The sequence below is a fragment of the Mastomys coucha genome, unplaced genomic scaffold (assembly GCF_008632895.1).
Source record: "Mastomys coucha isolate ucsf_1 unplaced genomic scaffold, UCSF_Mcou_1 pScaffold13, whole genome shotgun sequence".
Classification (NCBI taxonomy): Eukaryota; Metazoa; Chordata; class Mammalia; order Rodentia; family Muridae; genus Mastomys; species Mastomys coucha.
In genome coordinates, this window is record NW_022196895.1 from 34,382,969 (window position 1) to 34,400,224 (window position 17,256).

Genomic DNA, 17,256 nt, shown 5'->3' on the forward strand with positions numbered 1-17,256 from the left:
TCTGTAAGCGCACAATGAAGTTTCCAATCAATCCCCAGAATATTAGCTAATCACTAACATTTCTCTGGCATAACAGACACTGGGAGCAGACTGGGTCCAGGGTGTGGCATCCAGAAACCACCCATCCATCACCTCCAGGGCCAACAAAACAAAAGCCAGGCTGCAACCCACACTCTCCTCTTTCTTTCCAACACCATGTTTACAAGTGTTGCCCAAATACATTTTCATAAGATAACCTTCTGCACACTGGTGAGGTTTTGATAGGAGTGGCCCCCACAGGCTCAGATATTTGAATGTTGTGGTTCCCAGCTAGTGGACTGTTTAGGAAGGACTGGGAGGTGGTGTTCTCTCTGTTGGAGGTATGTCACTGAGGGTGGACTGAGGTTTCAAAAACTCACCGAAGACCAGTCTCTCCCCTTCTGCCTCCATCTTGCAGATACTATTCCAGCATCATGTCTGCTTGCTGCCATACCCCCTGTCATGATGGTAATGACCTAATCCTCTGAATCTGTGAGCAAGTCCCCCATTAAATGTTCTTTTTTGTATAAGTTGCCTTGGCCATGGTGTGTGTTCACAACAATGATGCAGTAAACTCAGGAGAATGTCAAAATTCACAGACACATTTTATTTGAAAATATTAAATTTAATAGAAAATATCACATTGTAAACAAGTCCATTGATCCATTAGCTTTACACAGAACGACAGCACAATCACATATAAAAACTACAAACAGATGCTGGTACCAAACACGGTACTTCTGGAGGGGCCTGGGCCAGGATCTGAAAGACCTCTCCTGGAAATAGGCAACTCTAGCTTCAGACAGGCACAAGGACGAAAAAGGAAGCAGCGACCACTCCACAGAGGCGCAAAGGAGCCTGGGAAGGGAGCCTGAAGGACAGCTGGGAGAAGGGTTTAGTTCTGATGCTGAGAACAGAGGATACCTCATAAACTTGAGAGGTGGAAATGCCAGGGTGGGTTAAGCGAGAAGAGAGCAGTAGCATGTATAATCTTGGCACTCAGCTCTGAGGAGACCAGAGAGCACAGCACATGTGTAGATGCTGGCTCCCCACCTTGGGTAACACTGAACTCATGGCCGTGTTTGTGACCCGAGTGGATCTCCTTACTAAGGAGTGTGTAAGAATCCTTGAGAACAGAGCTCGGTCAGGAGGGCTTGCCACCTTCCTCTTGTTGGCATCTTGAGAGAAAACAAGACATGGCTGGCCTTCGGAAGCTTTGAGTTTATCTGTGAAAGCCATCTTAGCCCCACATGCCCAATCCTACCCAGAAAGCCAGTTTACAGAAAGGCTAGCTATTGACAACAGGAAAAACAATCCACACAATGGGAACAAGGGACAGGCTTCTCCCCCAGGTACTTGGTTCTGGAAGTATAGTCTTTAAAATAAAAATCCTCAATGGGAAGGTTGCCCGAAGAGGGGCTCTCAAGAGTCCAAAAAAGTTTTGTCCAAAAGCACAAGCCCTAATCCCTGCCCACTCAAGAGAAAGTGAATATACAGACAGGAGCTCTCGATGGAGTGTGTTCTCACCTGGGTATAATTACAGTCAGTGATGGGGATCTTTGATTGTTACAAAACAATTATGAAAAGGGGCAGAAAGTTGGGGACATAGCTCAGTTGGCGAAGCACCTCCTAGGCATGTGCAAGGCCCCAGGTTCAGCCCCCAGTGCTGAAAAAGAAGGGGAAAATTATAATAAACAATGTTCTCCATAGTGAAACTCCTTAACCTGTATATGCCAAGCCAGGGATCTGCAGCAGCCACAGTGGACTGCGAAGTCATTCTACTCTCCTACAGACACTTTCTGGAAGGCCCTGCCCGTCCCTCTGAGGTACTGAACACCAGTCCTGGCACAGGCTAGTCACTGTATGGCTTCTTAGCAGATTGGCTTTTCTGAATTTCCTTCTCCTTGATACTGTACAGGGGGTCCACCAACTTGTTATGAACAAGCATTAAACCTGTAACAAATTTAAAGCAAACAGTAGTCAAAGTAGGCAGAGGCAAAATTCCATAGTTATCAAGAGGAACACAGTGGCTCAGAGCAGACCTTGAACTCTGTGATCTCTACACTAAATACAGTTAGTTTCTGGGGCATGACAAGAGTTCCCCACTCTGTCAACCCTGCACTATGGGAATGGGCTGAGTAAAGATTAACCTTTTTGAGCCGGGCAGTGGTGGCGCATGCCTTTAATCCCAGTACTTGGGAGGCAGAGTTGGGCAGATCCCTGAGTTCAAGGCCAGCCTGGTCTACAGAGTGAATTTGAGGACAGCCAGGGCTACACAGAGAAACCCCATCTCAAAAGAAACAAAAGATATTCATCTATTTAGCAAAGCACAAACTCTAATTTAACTACTTAGCCAATGAGGACTGCAATGTACATTCGTTGGCTTACAGCTCAGGTTTTTCAATAACTGGGCAAGTATTTCAGAAAAGGCACCCTCACCTCTCCTAGCAGGCATCTTATAAAGGAAATAAAGATCCCCACAGAGCTGGTTTACTGTCCCAGCTGTCGGAGAAATGCCTGCATGATGTTTGATAGAAAAAACTCAAGGCTCCGTGTCTTACAAGGTTACCACAGCCCTGTAGTCTATGGCCTGTAACTGCATTTCCTTGTCTCCTCAGTAACAGAACCTTCCAGTCGTGGATAGAAAAATGGCATGACTGGATCAGGGAGCAGTGGGTGTACAAAGTCACAGGTGGTGGGTAGGAAGACGGCCCAATGGGTAAAGGTGCTTGCTGTATAATCCTGGCTACTCAAGTTTGATCCCCAGAACCCATATAAAGTTGGTGGAAAGGATCAACTCCAAACTTGCCCTCTGACCTTCACATGTACACGCACACACACACACACACACACACACACACACATACACACACACACACACACACACCATATTAAGTACATATTAAAATGTCCAGAATAAGTAGTGTGGTAGTGATATTTCTAATTCCAGCACTCAGGAGTCTGAGGCAGGATCATGACTTGGAGGCTACAAAAATAAAAATAAAACGTGCTGAGTGTAGTGTGGTACACATTTAATCCCAGCACTCAGAAGTCAGAGGCAGGTAAATTTCTGTGAATGTTCAAAGCTAGTTCTAGGTCAGCCAGAGATACACAGTGAGACCTTGACTCAAATATATAAAAATGAAATAAAACCCAGGAAGTCAGATCCATGCCAGATGCCATGCCCACCCAGGCCCCAGCCTCACCTTTGAAATACTTGACTGTCTTCACTTTTAGCTCCAAGGTAGCGTCCTCGTCACACACAAACACGGTGCGGGGATGCTGCTGAAAGGCAGAGACCGTCCACATGTGGTTCACACCCTCTTCGATGGCTTTGTACAGAGCAAAAGCCTTGTGAGCCCCTGTGATGAGGATCATCACCTGCAGATCAGAGAACAGGCAGGGATGGATGCAGGCCAGCTTGGAAAGCCGAGGTGGGAGGCATCGGTGGGCCCCCGAGGGAGACTCTCAGAAAAGCCACCCCTTGTCTGCTCTCTTTCAGGTTCAGAGCATTGAAGTGCTGGTGTGACTCAGTGCCGTAGACTCTGTTTACAGAAAGCAAAGATGCAGCCCCACTGGAGCCAAGACACCAAGACGCCAAGAGCAGAGGTGCTGAGGTAACCCTAAGGACACACTCTACAGACGGTCCGTTCATCTGAGTCCTCCACTCCCCACTCATGGAGCAGACAATCTGAGATGGGGTCTCACTAAATATAGCTCTGGCTGGCCTAGAACTCCAGATCTGCCTGCCTCTGTCTCCTGAGTGCTGGGGCTACAGGAAGGCATTACTGTTCTCGTCTCAACGGATTGAACACAGAGGCATAGGGAGGTGACTAAAGCCCTAACTTACTTCTGGCCCTTGTTCCATTTCCAGACCAGGCGCCCTCCCTGTTACAGCAGGCCTGCAAACCGTCATGCTTTCAAGAGGCAAGGAGACCCTGAAGGATGGATTCAGGCCCCCAGTGGAAATCCAGGTACCATTAATTTCACTAAAGTTCACCTCTCCATGATTTATATACTTACTTATGAACTTGAGCAAAGAAATTGGAAAGTAAACATCTACAGCCACTTCCCACTGAGTACAGTATCTCAGAAAAACAGAATGCTTCAAAATTCAAACACATAGGCCAGTGGATGGCTCAGCAAGTAAAGGTGCTTGCAGCCAAGCCTGGCAGTCTGAGGTCATCTCTGAGTCTCACATGGAGGAGAAAAATGGCTCATAAGTTATCCTAAGAGCTCCATGAGAGTACTGTGACATGCATTTGCACACACACACACACACACACACACACACACACATGCAGACACGCATGAGAAATATGATTTTGAAAAATAAGATAAAGTAAAAGTCAGACACAGTAAGGAAACTGGAACTACAAAAAAATAATTAAATTAAAATAATATCTGGGTGGTGAAATGGCTCAGCGGTTAAGAGCACTGACTGCTCTTCTGAAGATCCTGAGTTCAAATCCTAGCAACCACATGGTGGCTCACAACCATCTGTAATGAGATCTGATGACCTCTTCTGGTATGTCTGAAGACAGCAACAGTGTACTTACATATAATAATAAACAAATCTTTAAAAAAAAAATCTGACTTTTTAGGATAAAAATTCACTAAATTCAGCCCAAAACATTTAATGACAATTTACTGCATTTACTGCCCTCAAGCATAGGGTAACCGACCCAGCATCCTTGGGTTACAGAATGTGTACTTTCTCGAACCAACTGCAGGGACCAAATGTTGTCTGCTCAGAACCAAGGGAGGTACAAATTCTTACTCCTCCATCAGTGCTAGGAGCCTCTGCCCACCCTGGCCCTAAGGCATAGATGAGATTCTCAGAGACTTGCCCTCACCCCAGGAATGACCTAACCTCTACAAGCAGAGGAGGAGCAGTGCCAAGACTAGCTAGGAGTTTGGCTTTACTTATCAATAGTTCTGCTTTAGTAAGAATGTATCCTTGATGCCTGTGCAGCTTAAAATTTATAATCAAATAGCCCCTCGGCCCACTTTCAGCCACAGCCGGCCGGCAGCCTGAGCCTTGGACGTTTACCTCTTTAGCATCCATGACAGTGCCGACACCCACTGTCAGGGCCATGGTGGGCACCTTGGCAAGATCACCATCAAAGAATCTAGCGTTGGCCAGGATGGTATCCATGGCCAGAGTCTTCACACGGGTCCTGGACACCAGGCTGGAGCCTGGCTCATTGAAGGCAATGTGTCCATCGGGGCCAATGCCTGCGGAGATGGCAGAGCAGCTCAATGAGGGACCAAAAACTTCAACAACAGATCGTGTCCTCCGCTCGGAAAAAGATCTCACAGTACACTAGGTCAGATCTTCCTCAAGCATGTGACCTCCTCCCCATCTCTCAGACTTGAGCCACACACAAGACTCTGGTAACTTGTTTCTACCCTCAGACAGCACAGAACTGTATACGATATATGCACCTCTCACCCCAAACTGTGGAGAAGTACAACTTCTTCCCCTGAGCTGGAACCCAGCAAACAAGCCTCAGCCTGGATGGCTGAGGTCACGAGTGCTCAGGACCCGGGAGCTCCTGACTCCTCCTTACTATCTTCTTTCTTTCCTTCTTTTAAATAAGGGCATGCTCACCTCCGACAAAGAGTTCAATCCCTCCTGCAGCCTGGATCTTCTCCTCAAAGGCATCACACTCAGCCTGCAGGTCAGCTGCATTCCCATCCAAAACGTGGGTGTTTTCAGGGTGGATGTCTATGTGCTTGAAGAAATTATTCCACATGAAGGAGTGGTAGCTCTCTGGATGCTCTCGAGGAAGACCTGTGGGGTCAGAGGACACTCAGCTGACACCGAGCCAGAGCCCTCCTCCCAAGGAGAATGCCAGGAGATCACACTGGCTTCAGGGTCACTTGGGAGACTGCCCATCTGACCCCTCAACACATAGGACAGGCTGAGCTAGTGTGCAGTCAACCACAGGCACTGTCTGTGCTTCATTGTAGCTACATATAGGGGCGGGCGCTACATTTGGGGGTGGGTGCGCGTGCTAGGAACTGGGAATCACGGGGGAGGGTGTGGGGCAGGGGGGCTGGGAACTGGGAGTCCTCATTCTCTCCCCCACTGTAGCTCACTGGTAGAGCATTTGCCTAGCATGCAAGACCCTCAGCTTGATCTCCAGCACTGGCTTGGACTTGAGAGGCACACACTCATCACCTTTTCATAAGAGAATGATCACAAGCTGCAGTCTAGGGACACTGTGCAGCTAGAGGTAGCCTGCCCACCTGGGTGGCAGGACTGAGTCCACGGGGAAAGGTAGCAAGCACATCCTTCGCCCTGGCCTTCTATCCCACCCCTCACTCCACCATTCCCACTAAACCCGAACCCTGACTTAAGTATTAAGTGGTTGAAGAGAATACCAGAGCTTCTTAAAACTTGTTATTCTTTGCCAGAAGAATTTCAATGGTAGGAATACTTAAAGTCATCGTGGCAGTGCTGGTGCTCGCCTTTAATCCCAGCACTTGGGAGGCAAAGGCAGGCGGATCTGAGTTTGAGACCAGCCTGTTCCATAGGTCAAGCTCCAGGACAACTAGAACTACACAGAGAAACCCTGTCGCAAAGCAAAACAAACAATGTCTTTAATCCCAGCACCCAGGAGACAAGGGCAGATGGATTTCTAGGAGTTCTAGGCCAGCCTGATCTACACAGTAAGTTCCAGGCCAGCCAAGGCTTGCATAGTGAAACTCTGTCTGAAAACACTATAATTCTTTTTTTAAAATCAGACTGAGAGTGTTCATCAGTAGTAGAGTATTTGCCAAGCACACCCCAGGCCTTAGGTTCAATTTTCAGCTATGCCAAAACCAAAGGAAAATTTGTCTCAAAACATATTTAAAAGCAGGGATGGCAAGATGGCTCAGTGGTTAAAGGTACTTACCACCAAGCCTGATGGCCTGATCTCTTGGATCTATACGGTGGAAGAACGGACTCCAGCAAGTAATCCTCTGGTGTGTACACACATACACACATTCGATGTACTTTTTAAAATACATTTAGTCTTTAAACTGAAAGAAACTGCTGTGCACACTTGCAATCCCAGCACTTGAGAGGCGAAGTGGGAAAATCACAAGTTCCAGGCCAACCTCAGCTACACAACAAGAGCCTACCTCAGAAAACTAAATGGAGAAAGAAAAGCATTTCGCTACATACCATACATGGTTGAACCCTGAAAACATGGTACCCACCCAAGCACAAAGAGCCAAACGAACACACTAGTGAACTGACTCATATGAGGTGCCTGGAGAGGTCAGGTTCTGAGGAGCAGGGTCAAACAGTGGCTTCCAGTGTAAGGAGGGGGAACCGGGAGCTGCTTGACAGGAAGCCACAGCTTGGCAGGCTGAGAGTCCATTATTATGGACAGGAGTCTCACAGTGGTGTGAAAGCACTCATGGGGTGGGAGTGTAGTGCCCCTGGAGGTCACAAGACGGTGGGGAGTAAAGAGGTAACCACCCGAGGTGAGGTGCGTGCTGGGAACTGAGGTTGGGCTCTATGCAAAGACCAGTGTGTGTTTTCTGGTAGGGAATGGGGTTGAGGCAGGGTCTCTATGGAGTCCTGGCTGTCCTGGAGCTTGCTATGTACACCAGGCGGGCTTGGTCTCACTGAGACCTTAAAAACATATGCTACCACTTAAACTCACTGAGATCTTCCTCCTTCTGCCTTCCCAGCGCTGGAGTTAAAGCCAGTGTGTGTTCCTTACCATGGAATCAACCCTCCAGCCTTGATTTTGAGCTTTTTAGATAAAAATGCCTCTGAGTTTCCCCAGGTACCTGAGTAACCTCCTGCCTTATAAACCCTTTCCCTAGTCCCCAGTAGTTGAGCTATTTCAAAATGCCCAGCTTTGAAGATAGTAAATGTTTATACATTTTACCAGTTTTCTGGTTTTTTTTTTTTTTTTAACATTTAAAATGAAACCATTATAAAATGACTGGGTGACAGAGGAGATGACCAAGAGCACAAGTCCTAAGGGTGCCTGGCTGAAAAAGGGAACATGGTCCAGACATAGAACCTGGATCCCAGGATCGAACTTGCAAAGAGGAATGGCATGGAGCTGGGGACCAAGCAGAGGGGGAAAAACACCTTCGTATTTAGCAAATACTCTCTAAAATGTCTGCAATGTGCAGGAATATTCTGTGTCAATCATGGCATCTTTCAGCACTATGACTAAGGTAAGCACCATTTAAAGCTGGGCAAGTCAGGCTTTAAGAGACAAGCACCCATAAGCCACTCCTCTCCAAGGCTGAGCCTGTGAGAGGAGACGATTTCCCAAGAATCAGGAGGAACATGAAAGACTCACCCACATACTCGTCCATGTTGAAGGTTTTCACATATTTAAAGGACAGGTCCCCATTCTTATAGTACTCAATCAGCTTTTGGTAGCAGCCAAGTGGGGTGCTCCCTGTGAGAAGCAATTAAGAACGTCACCACAACGCAAACATCCTTCAGCTTCCAGCCACACCAAGACGACGTCAAGAACACCTCGTCTGGTCTGCAGTCTCACCTAAGCTCCAGCCCCACCCACCATCTACCTACTCGGTGCTTGATGTCTAATGCCCACTAGACTGATGTGCTCTAGGGGTCAGGACTCTGAGGGTCTCCTGGAGGCCAGCCACACTGCTGACAGAAGTCACTGGTTTGCATCTGCGTGAGTGCCACACTTGATTACTGATATGTTACTCTAAAAGCGTTGACTAGGTATCAGGCACAGGACTGTAGATGGGAAGACAGAGACAACTAGCCTAGAAGAGACTGTAGAAATGGGGACACAGCAGAGATGTAGGCTGTGACAGGGTCACTCTGTGTTTCAGAGTTCAGGGAAGACAACGGCAGAGTCCTAAGTGGAGTCTCATGAGCTGGTTAAGACCACAGAGAGGCAGACTGGAGAGCTGAACTGTGGCTGTGGCTCAGGGATGGGCCCAAAAAAGAACACAGATACAAGAACGCTGACTGGAGAGCGGGTTAATTTAAAACTAACCTTCCAAGATGGGGTATGGTGGTGAAGGAGGGCTTAAAGACGTAGGAACAGGGGAGGTGAGAGACTCTCAGGACTCAAAGGAGCAGGGGACCTTAGATGAAATGCTAGACGGTAGAGAGAAGGAACTTATAGAGCCCACCTCCAGCAGGAAGACAGGGCATCAAATGAGGGAGAGGGGGACCACCTACACTCACAACTCTGACCCATAATTGTTCCTGTCTGAGAGAATTACAGGGATGGCAATGGGGAGGAGCCTGAGGAAAAGAAGGTCCAGGGACAGGCCCAAAGTGGGATCCAGCTCAAGGGGAGGTCCCAAGGCCTGACACTATTACTGAGGCTATGGAGTGCTCACAAAAAGGGACCTAGAATGACCACACTCCAGAAGACCCCATAAGCAGCTGAAAGAGTCAGATGCAGATGTTTTCACCCAATGGACAGAAGCAGCCGACTCCTGTTGTTGAATTAGGGAAGGCTGAAAGAAACTGAGGAGAAAGGCGATCCTGTAGGAGGACCAGCAGTCTCAATTAATCTGGACTCCTGAGATCTCTCAAACACTGGACTACCAAACAGGCAGCATACACCAGCTGATATAAGCCCCCCCCCCCCCAACACACATACAACAGAGGACTGATGCGTCTGTGTTCATTCAGAGAAGATGGACCTAACCCTCTAGAGACTGGAGGCCCCAAGGAGTTTAGAGGTCAGGTGGGGTTGGGGGTGGGGACATTCACATGGAGACAGGGGAGTGGGGAGGAGGTATGGGATGTGGAATAGTAGGTGGGTGGAAAGGGAGGGGGGAGATAAAATATGGAGTGTAAATAAATAAATACAAGATGCAGAAATAGTCCCTAGCCAGGTGTACAGACAAGGTGAAGGAAATAAACACTAGCGCCCCAAACATGATTAATGTGAACTTTAGGGAAAGTGTCTGAATACAGGCTGTGTATGAGATGCTGCTGCTGACATTCTGTGGCAGGCCTGTCCTTGGGTCTGTGGTGGTTATGGGGGACAAATGTCCTCATTCTTGAGGCCGGGACTGCAAGATTTCAAGTGTCAGGATGCTCAGAACCTACTCTCATGGGATTCCAACAACAAACTACAAGGGTAGACAGAGAACAAGAGCCAAAGGGAAGAGCCAATGTGCCAAGAGGTCAACTGGTGAACCTAGACAAACGGCGTCATACTGTGGATGTCAGTTCTGAATGGCTGAAACTTTCACACTTACCCTCATCCAGCCGAGACTGTCATTCTCCTTTTCAAAACCCAACAGTGTCATCCTTCTGCCTCATAAATATAATCCCACAAAGGCTGCCCCAGCCTGTTGTAGGCTTTAACCTCGAGGCCTCTCTGCACCACTGTCCTCTCGGCATGCCATGTTCTTCCTTCAGGTCATGTCATGGCTACCGCACTTCTTCAGGCCTTCCCTCAGTGCCTCTTTCTCAGAGACCTTCTCTGCCACCACATCTGACCCAGCTCCCCCATACTCTCAGCCTTTCTCCTGTTGCCTTCTAACATACTCTACATTTTGCTAGCTAACTTGCTTACTCTCTGTCTTTCCCACTATAATTTAAGATTTGAGAAGTAGACATTTGGGCTGGAGAGATGGCTCCGAGGTTAAGAGCACTGATGGCTCTTCCAGAGGTCCTGAGTTCAATTCCCAGCAACCACATGGTGGCCCACAATCATTTGTAATAGAATCTGATGCCATCTTCTGGTATGTCTGAAAACAGCTACAGTGTACTCATCTAAATATAATAAATAAATCTTTAAAAAAATTAGGTACTTATGCTTTTTGTTTTGTTTTTTCGAGACAGGGTTTCTCTGTATAGCCCTGGCTGTCCTAGAACTCACTCTGTAGACCAGGCTGGCCTTGAACTCAAGAAATCTGCCTGTGTGCCACCACTGCCCAGCTATGCTTTTTTTTTGTTTTGTTTTTAATATTGTTGCTATATCCCCATAACCTTAACTGTTTGGTGTACAGCAGGTACTGAAAAACTTATCTGCTGAGTAGGACTGGAGAGGTGGCCAAGCAGCTAAGAAAACTTTACTTGCCAGATGTGGTAGTACACACCATTAATCCTAGCACTGGGGAGAGATGAAGGTGCATTTCTGAGTTTGAGCCCAGTCTGGTCTACATAGCCAGCTCCAAGCCAAGGCTGCCTAGTGAGACCTTGTCTCAAAACAAAACAAAACAAAACAAAATTCCCTTTTAACTATGTGTGAGGCTATGCACGTGAAAGCAGGTGCCTGCAGACTCCAGAAAAGGGCTTTCCATCACCTGGAACTGGAGTTACGGACGGTTGGGGGCATACTGATATAGGTGCTTGGAACTGAACTCAGGTCCTCTGCAAGGCCAGCAGTGGTCTCAACTGCCAAGCCACCTGAATGGCTTTAAAGTTGTTAAATATTTTTTTAAATTTAAAGAATATCTCAGCTGAGCAGTGGTGGCGCACGCCTTTAATCCCAGCACTTGGCAGAAGCAGGCAGATTTCTGAGTTCGAGGCCAGCCTGGTCTACAGAGTGAGTTCCAGGACAGCCAGGGCTACACAGAGAAACCCTGTCTCGAAAAACCAAAAAAAAAAAAAAAAAAAAAAAAAATAAATAAATAAATAAATAAAAATAAATAAAAAAAAGAATATTTCATAACATGAAAATTATGTAAGCTCAAACTTCAGTGTACTATCACCTGTGGCTATTTTCCTACCTACACTGGCAGAATGAGGAGCTACAATAGTGAAGCCTGAAATATTTGCTGCAAAAGTCTGAAGGCCTCTTTACGGTGGATGGATCAGACCAAACCACCAAGACTCATCTCCTCGCTTGTGAAAGAAATATTTAGGATACTTTTTTGAGGCACTGGGCCAAAATATCTTCCTGTAAAGGTAACATTCAGACCTTTTTTTTCTTCAGGAGACAATTGGATTTTACAATCAATTAAGCTTCATAGAAAAGTATTCGAATGATTAACTTCTCAGTTCTCCTATAAGCAGGATTCACCTGGTACCCTCTACATGTAGAGAACAGGCCTGAGTTAGGATTTAACTTCTATTTCCTGTTTATGATTAAACCTCTGTTTTTTTTTCAAGGACTGGGCTATGCCTCACCTGTAACTTTAACTAGGGCTGGTTCTTGACTGCCTGTTCCAGGAATGGCAATCGTACCTTTATTTCAAAATTATTTACAGCCATCTTGGTAACCCTCCCTTTGTCTCAAAAGGTTATGCGAACCGACCGCCGCACCTGCCTGCCCGTTGTGGCTTACCTTTTTTTGATCACCTGTTATGTTCTGTTCCTGCAACCCCTCTTTTTCCCCCCAATTGGAGGTCCCCTACCCACCACCCTCCCTTTTCCATAGCATACCAGTGGGGAGCCCCAGGGTGAAGTACTTGTCAGGCCCTGGGTTAAACTGGATGATGCGGTTCCTAATATACTTGGCCGCCCACTCACTGGCTTGGGAATAGTGTTCCAAGATAATGAGCTTCATCTCTTGACCTGCAGCGTAAAGACATCAAGTTGAATTAAGGGGAGGGCAGGGGCAGAGAAGGCTGGGGAGGGGGGACAGAGAGTTCTTTTAGCCAAGCAACAGCCTTCTCCTAGCTCACAGAACAGGCTGGCCGTTTGTCTCCGCCAACCACCAGGAGGCGAAATACTGTGGGGTCATTCCTCGGCTGGGGAGGACCTTACAAAGCACCAGATTTTCTGGGTCCGTTCCTTCCTGCATAAAATTGCACTCAGCAAGTACCTGCCTTCTTCATTTCACGACAGCACGTTGAACTACAAGCCTACAGTCGGCGGGCCACTGTCACCTAGCAGCTAGGCCCACTCCTGCCCACATCTTCATCCTCATCTAGGGCAGGTCCTCTGCCTCGGGCTCCCTTCGCTACCAGAGGTCCTGCGGGGTCACCTTGGGGCACTTAGAGAAGGAGGTGGCGAGGCATGCGGAGGGGTGGGGTTACTTCCCGCCCTCCCAGCTTGCTAGAACTTCCAGGGTCCTTAGTTTCCCCCAAAACACCAAGGGATACAGGTAACCCTACGCAGGGAGGGCTAACGGCTCGCCGTCCGTCCGCGCAGCCCGGCGTCCCCCACCCAGACTGCGCTCGCGTTGCCCCTCAGGCCCGCAATGACCTAGGTCCCGGGGTCGAGGGATCCCGCCGGATGGCTCCCACTTACTCGCAGGCTTCCCGCGGCTGCAGCGGCTACAGCACTAGCGGCCCGGCCCGCGAGCGTCACGTGGCCACCGGTCACGCGGTGCGCGCGCCGCCAGCTGACTCGGGGCGGTCCTACGCTGCCAGGCGGCTCCCCAGAGGCCCCAAGGTGTGGCCTCCTGACCTGGGTGTGCCCCTTGGGTGTGAAGTGCAAAGTAGACTGCTGTCTGAGCAGCCGGGGCTCCCCTCAGCCCTGCGTGGGGTGCACACAGAGCAGTAGCCCGGGCGCTTGTCCACTAAGCCCTGGACAAGATGCTGGGGTGTGTCGACCTTAGGAGAGGATGCATTCTGTTTGAGCATTGGCTGTGTGCGCTGGGGCCTTGGACACAGCTAAATCTGGCTACATGCTGTTTTTTGTTTGTTTGTTTTTCTTATCCAACAGAATTTGGACCTTGAAAGGGAGACTTATTTTTAAAGATTTATTTATTATTATATAAATATTTACATACACTGTAGCTGTCCAGACGCACCAGAAGAGAGTGTCAAACCTCATTACAGATGGTTGTGAGCCACCATGTAGTTGCTGGGAATTGAACTCAGGACTTCTGGAAGAGCAGTCAGTGCTCTTAACCGCTTGAGCCATCTCTCTTCATGCTCTTAAGCGCTGAGCCATCTTTCCAGCTGCCAACCCCCCTCAACCCCCCCAAGGGAGAAAAAGAAGAAGAAGAAGAAGAAGAAGAAGAAGAAGAAGAAGAAGAAGAAGAAGAAGAAGAAGAAGAAGAAGAAGAAGAAGAAGAAGAAGAAGAAGAAGAAGAAGAAGAAGAAGAAGAAGAAGAAGAAGAAGAAGAGGAAGAGGAAGAAAATGCTCTGCAGGCTTGCCTGCAGTCTGATCTTATGGAAGAGTTTCCTCAGCTGAAGTTCCCTCTTCTCAGATGACTATAGATTGTGTCAAGTTGACATAAAACTCTCAGGCACAACTGATCCCCTTATCAACTTGATACACAAATGTTAAACTACAATTTGTCCTCTTTTTTCATTCCCAAGATCACACATTAACAAAAACATCACAATATAAAATATTTTTTAATATAAAATATTTTACAAACTTAAAAACTATGGTTTCAAGCGATCCTTTTCAAGAGTCAGATGTGATGGTTAACATTTTATACATGTACATACATTCCTGTGGCCTCACAGTCTGGGACATTCTAGACCATGGTAAGCTCTTCATAATAAGGAAGAGATTCCACACTTAGCTCTCCATTGACAGCAGTCTGAGGAAGTGTTATCCTGGCTCCCGGTGACGTTGCCTTTCTCAAACCATGAGGTGGCTATTAGGTCCAAAGGACACTCCAGTTCCCCAAACTCCAAAAGGCAGTCCAAATATCCAGAAAGGAACTCGGCCTGAACTAAAGGAGGACTTTGGATGGTTAGATAAAAGCCAATTTCCTCAGGAAATTGTGAGACTGGGTCCCATCTTCCCTTACCTCTGGCAGAGGGAGATGTGGTTGCCTGTGGGGCTGGCTTATCAGTTTATTAAACCTTATGTTGGTATCATAAGTACCTGTGACACATTTCAAAGTCCATGCTGGCCCTTCTCACCTCCTCCCCTCCCCTAAACCACCTTCCGCTTACAGGCTCCCCCATCCCACCCCCAATCTCTCATTCTCCTTCAGACCCTCTATCCTCATTGCATTTTCCCTATCTTCTCCCCTGTGCCATTTGCCCTTTTCTCACTGATAGCCTTTACCATGTTCAGTCTATTTTTTCTCTCTCTGCTCTAGAATCTTCCAGATGCCTCTGGCTATTCTCTCATATGGACAATAAAAACCTTCCCCTTAATCATTCTGTGGAGTGGTCATGTGGTCAATTTATACAGTGACTATATTTAATGGACAGATGTAGGGCCTCATCTGTCTCTTCCACTGGCTGTATGCATAACTGTCTTGGTCAAGGAGCTTTGTCTGCTAAGACCAGAGATAGTGGAGTCTGTGGAGTAGACCTTTACAATCTGAGGAACTTGGTTTTGGCCTCACTAAAGGCGTTAATGTTGTATTTTATTAAAAAAAGAAAGAAAGAAAGAAAGAAAGAATGTGTTTTATTAAAAAAAGAAAGAAAGAATGAACTAGGATATATTTGGTAGAGACAAGGTATGGTGAGGTGGAAGGGGATGCCTCTTCAGGCCCATGCTAAGACAGCCCTTTCCCCTATGGTACCAGCCAGGTGATGGATGGGGAGTTGAGGATGGAATAGAGATAGAGAAAGACAGAAAGAGAGAAAGAGAGGGGGGAGGAAGAAGAGGAGGAGAAGGGGGAGAGAAGGGGAGAGAGAGGAGAAGCCAGCCAGGAATCTGAAGAGAGATGGGGGAGAGAAATGGGGAGAGAAGGGACAAAGAGAGTATGAGAGACAAGAGGGGGCAAGCAGCCCCTTTTATACTAAGTCAGGCTTACCTGGCTATTGTTAGGCTGTGGGGCAAAGCCTAAAAGGAATGCTAACAGTTAATTTATTTTTTATCTGCTTTTGAACTTAATCAGAAATCACATCTCCGCTCGAGGACTGCAGATGCTCCACAGGGAAGTTCCAATCTCAAACTCAAAGGTATCAGGTAGCACAGGCCTGGACGGCAGCATCTACATCCAGATCTTTCCCAAGAGGGGAGGGCAATTCTGTGCAGCTGACCCCACCCATCTCTCTTGAGTTATCCCTCTGGCCTTGTTAAGCCTGGAAGCCTTGGAGCCAGCCAACCTGGGTTGTGACTGAACTGGCTGGTTTCATGCTTCCCTTGAGACAGTAACTCAAGAGAATGATCATTTATCATCTACAGTAGTATTAAATATATTCTCAATGCTTTATAGCCAGTCTCTAGATCTTTTCTTTTTTGAGAGATGGGGTCTTGCTACATAGACTAGGCTCAGGCTGGCCTCGAGTGTGTGTGTGTGTGCGCACGGGTGCACACACACACACACACACACACACACACGATCTTTTTTTGAGGTCCTAGAGATTGAACCCAGGACTTCACCCTTGCTTAGCAAGTGCTCCCCCACTGAGCTATATCCCCCTCCACAACTCAAGATCTTGTAGCCTTACTCCTCCCACCTCAGCTCCCCCAGGGCTGGGATTCCAGGCCCATGCCTTTGTGCTCCAACTTTACATCTTTTCATCTGGCAGAACTGGGAGAGTATACTCACCAACACTGGTTTTCCCTTTTCCTCCTTGCCCAGCCCTACCGATCCACCCTCAGTTCCTGACAGCTACCTTTCTACCTCTGTCTTTGGTCTTTGGCTATTCTACATTGTTCTCAGAAGCAAATGACACATAATGTGTTGTTTTGTTATTTCTTATGCTATTAGGTGTCTCTCTGGGGAAAATGTAAAATTACTGTCTACCTCCAAGCTGCGATGGCACCAACAGCCAAAAAGAATGACTCATGCAAGCTTACCTGGTGGGTAAAATGAGTTTATTAGGGTTGCTTACGTCTACTGAGCTTCTGTTTTCTATGACTCAGGAGCAAGCCTGGCTTAGATCACTGCTCAGAGTCAGAGCAGCACAGACAGAATCAGGTTCTGGCAAAGGTACATGCCCTCTGCCCTTCCCCTTATCAGGGACTCAGCAAACACTGTCTGCCTGTGGGGAAGATGCCTCTTTTCACTGCCGTCTGGCGAGTAGATCACATAAATTGCAGCTTGCAACAAAATGGAGTCGCCCTGAAGAGTCAGAAGATAAGTCTCATTACATTGGCATGTTTCATAAAAGTGTCTACCAGGTTCACTTGTGTTGAAGTGTGGGTCAGAATTTCCTCCTAAGACAGTAATATTTCATTGTATATTACATACTGTTAGCTGTCATCTGCCATCAATTCTAGGACACATGTGTAACAGTATCGGGATTGCTAACCCATACAACCCCTGGAAAACAGCTTTATTGAAGAGTACAGGGCTTTGTAGGCTTTCAGACTTGCTGGCTGTATGCCTCAGCTTTGTATCACTGTAACTAATGTCTGCGATAATCAAATTCTTTAAAATAAAAAGCCTCTCTCTCTCTTTCTTTTTCTTTCTCTTTCTCTCTCTCTCTCTCTCTCTCTCTCTCTCTCTC

At 47.3% G+C, this 17,256-nt stretch overlaps 1 protein-coding gene across 1 annotated transcript; it reads right to left on the bottom strand.

The window, feature by feature from the left end:
* Window positions 1–604: 604 nt before the first annotated feature.
* Window positions 605–13,280, bottom strand: Gnpda1 (glucosamine-6-phosphate deaminase 1). The gene is made up of 7 exons (XM_031365542.1): window positions 13,187–13,280; window positions 12,377–12,508; window positions 8,340–8,441; window positions 5,633–5,815; window positions 5,072–5,256; window positions 3,225–3,399; window positions 605–1,971 (listed from the first exon to the last, which is right to left on the bottom strand). The coding sequence occupies exons 2-7, from the start codon at window positions 12,498–12,500 to the stop codon at window positions 1,871–1,873; spliced, it is 870 nt and encodes a 289-aa protein (XP_031221402.1). The 5' UTR covers window positions 12,501–12,508; window positions 13,187–13,280; the 3' UTR covers window positions 605–1,870.
* Between the last annotated feature and the right edge of the window lie 3,976 nt (window positions 13,281–17,256).

Excerpts from the sequence above, each read along its gene's own strand:
- Gnpda1 (XM_031365542.1), bottom strand. The coding sequence starts at position 12,500 with ATGAAGCTCATTATCTTGGAACACTATTCCCAAGCCAGTGAGTGGGCG. Across the intron at positions 8,442-12,376 it reads CACCCTGGGGCTCCCCACTG|GGAGCACCCCACTTGGCTGC; the intron begins GTATGCTATGGA and ends TGCTTCTCACAG. Across the intron at positions 1,972-3,224 it reads GACAGTCAAGTATTTCAAAG|GTTTAATGCTTGTTCATAAC; the intron begins GTGAGGCTGGGG and ends AATTTGTTACAG.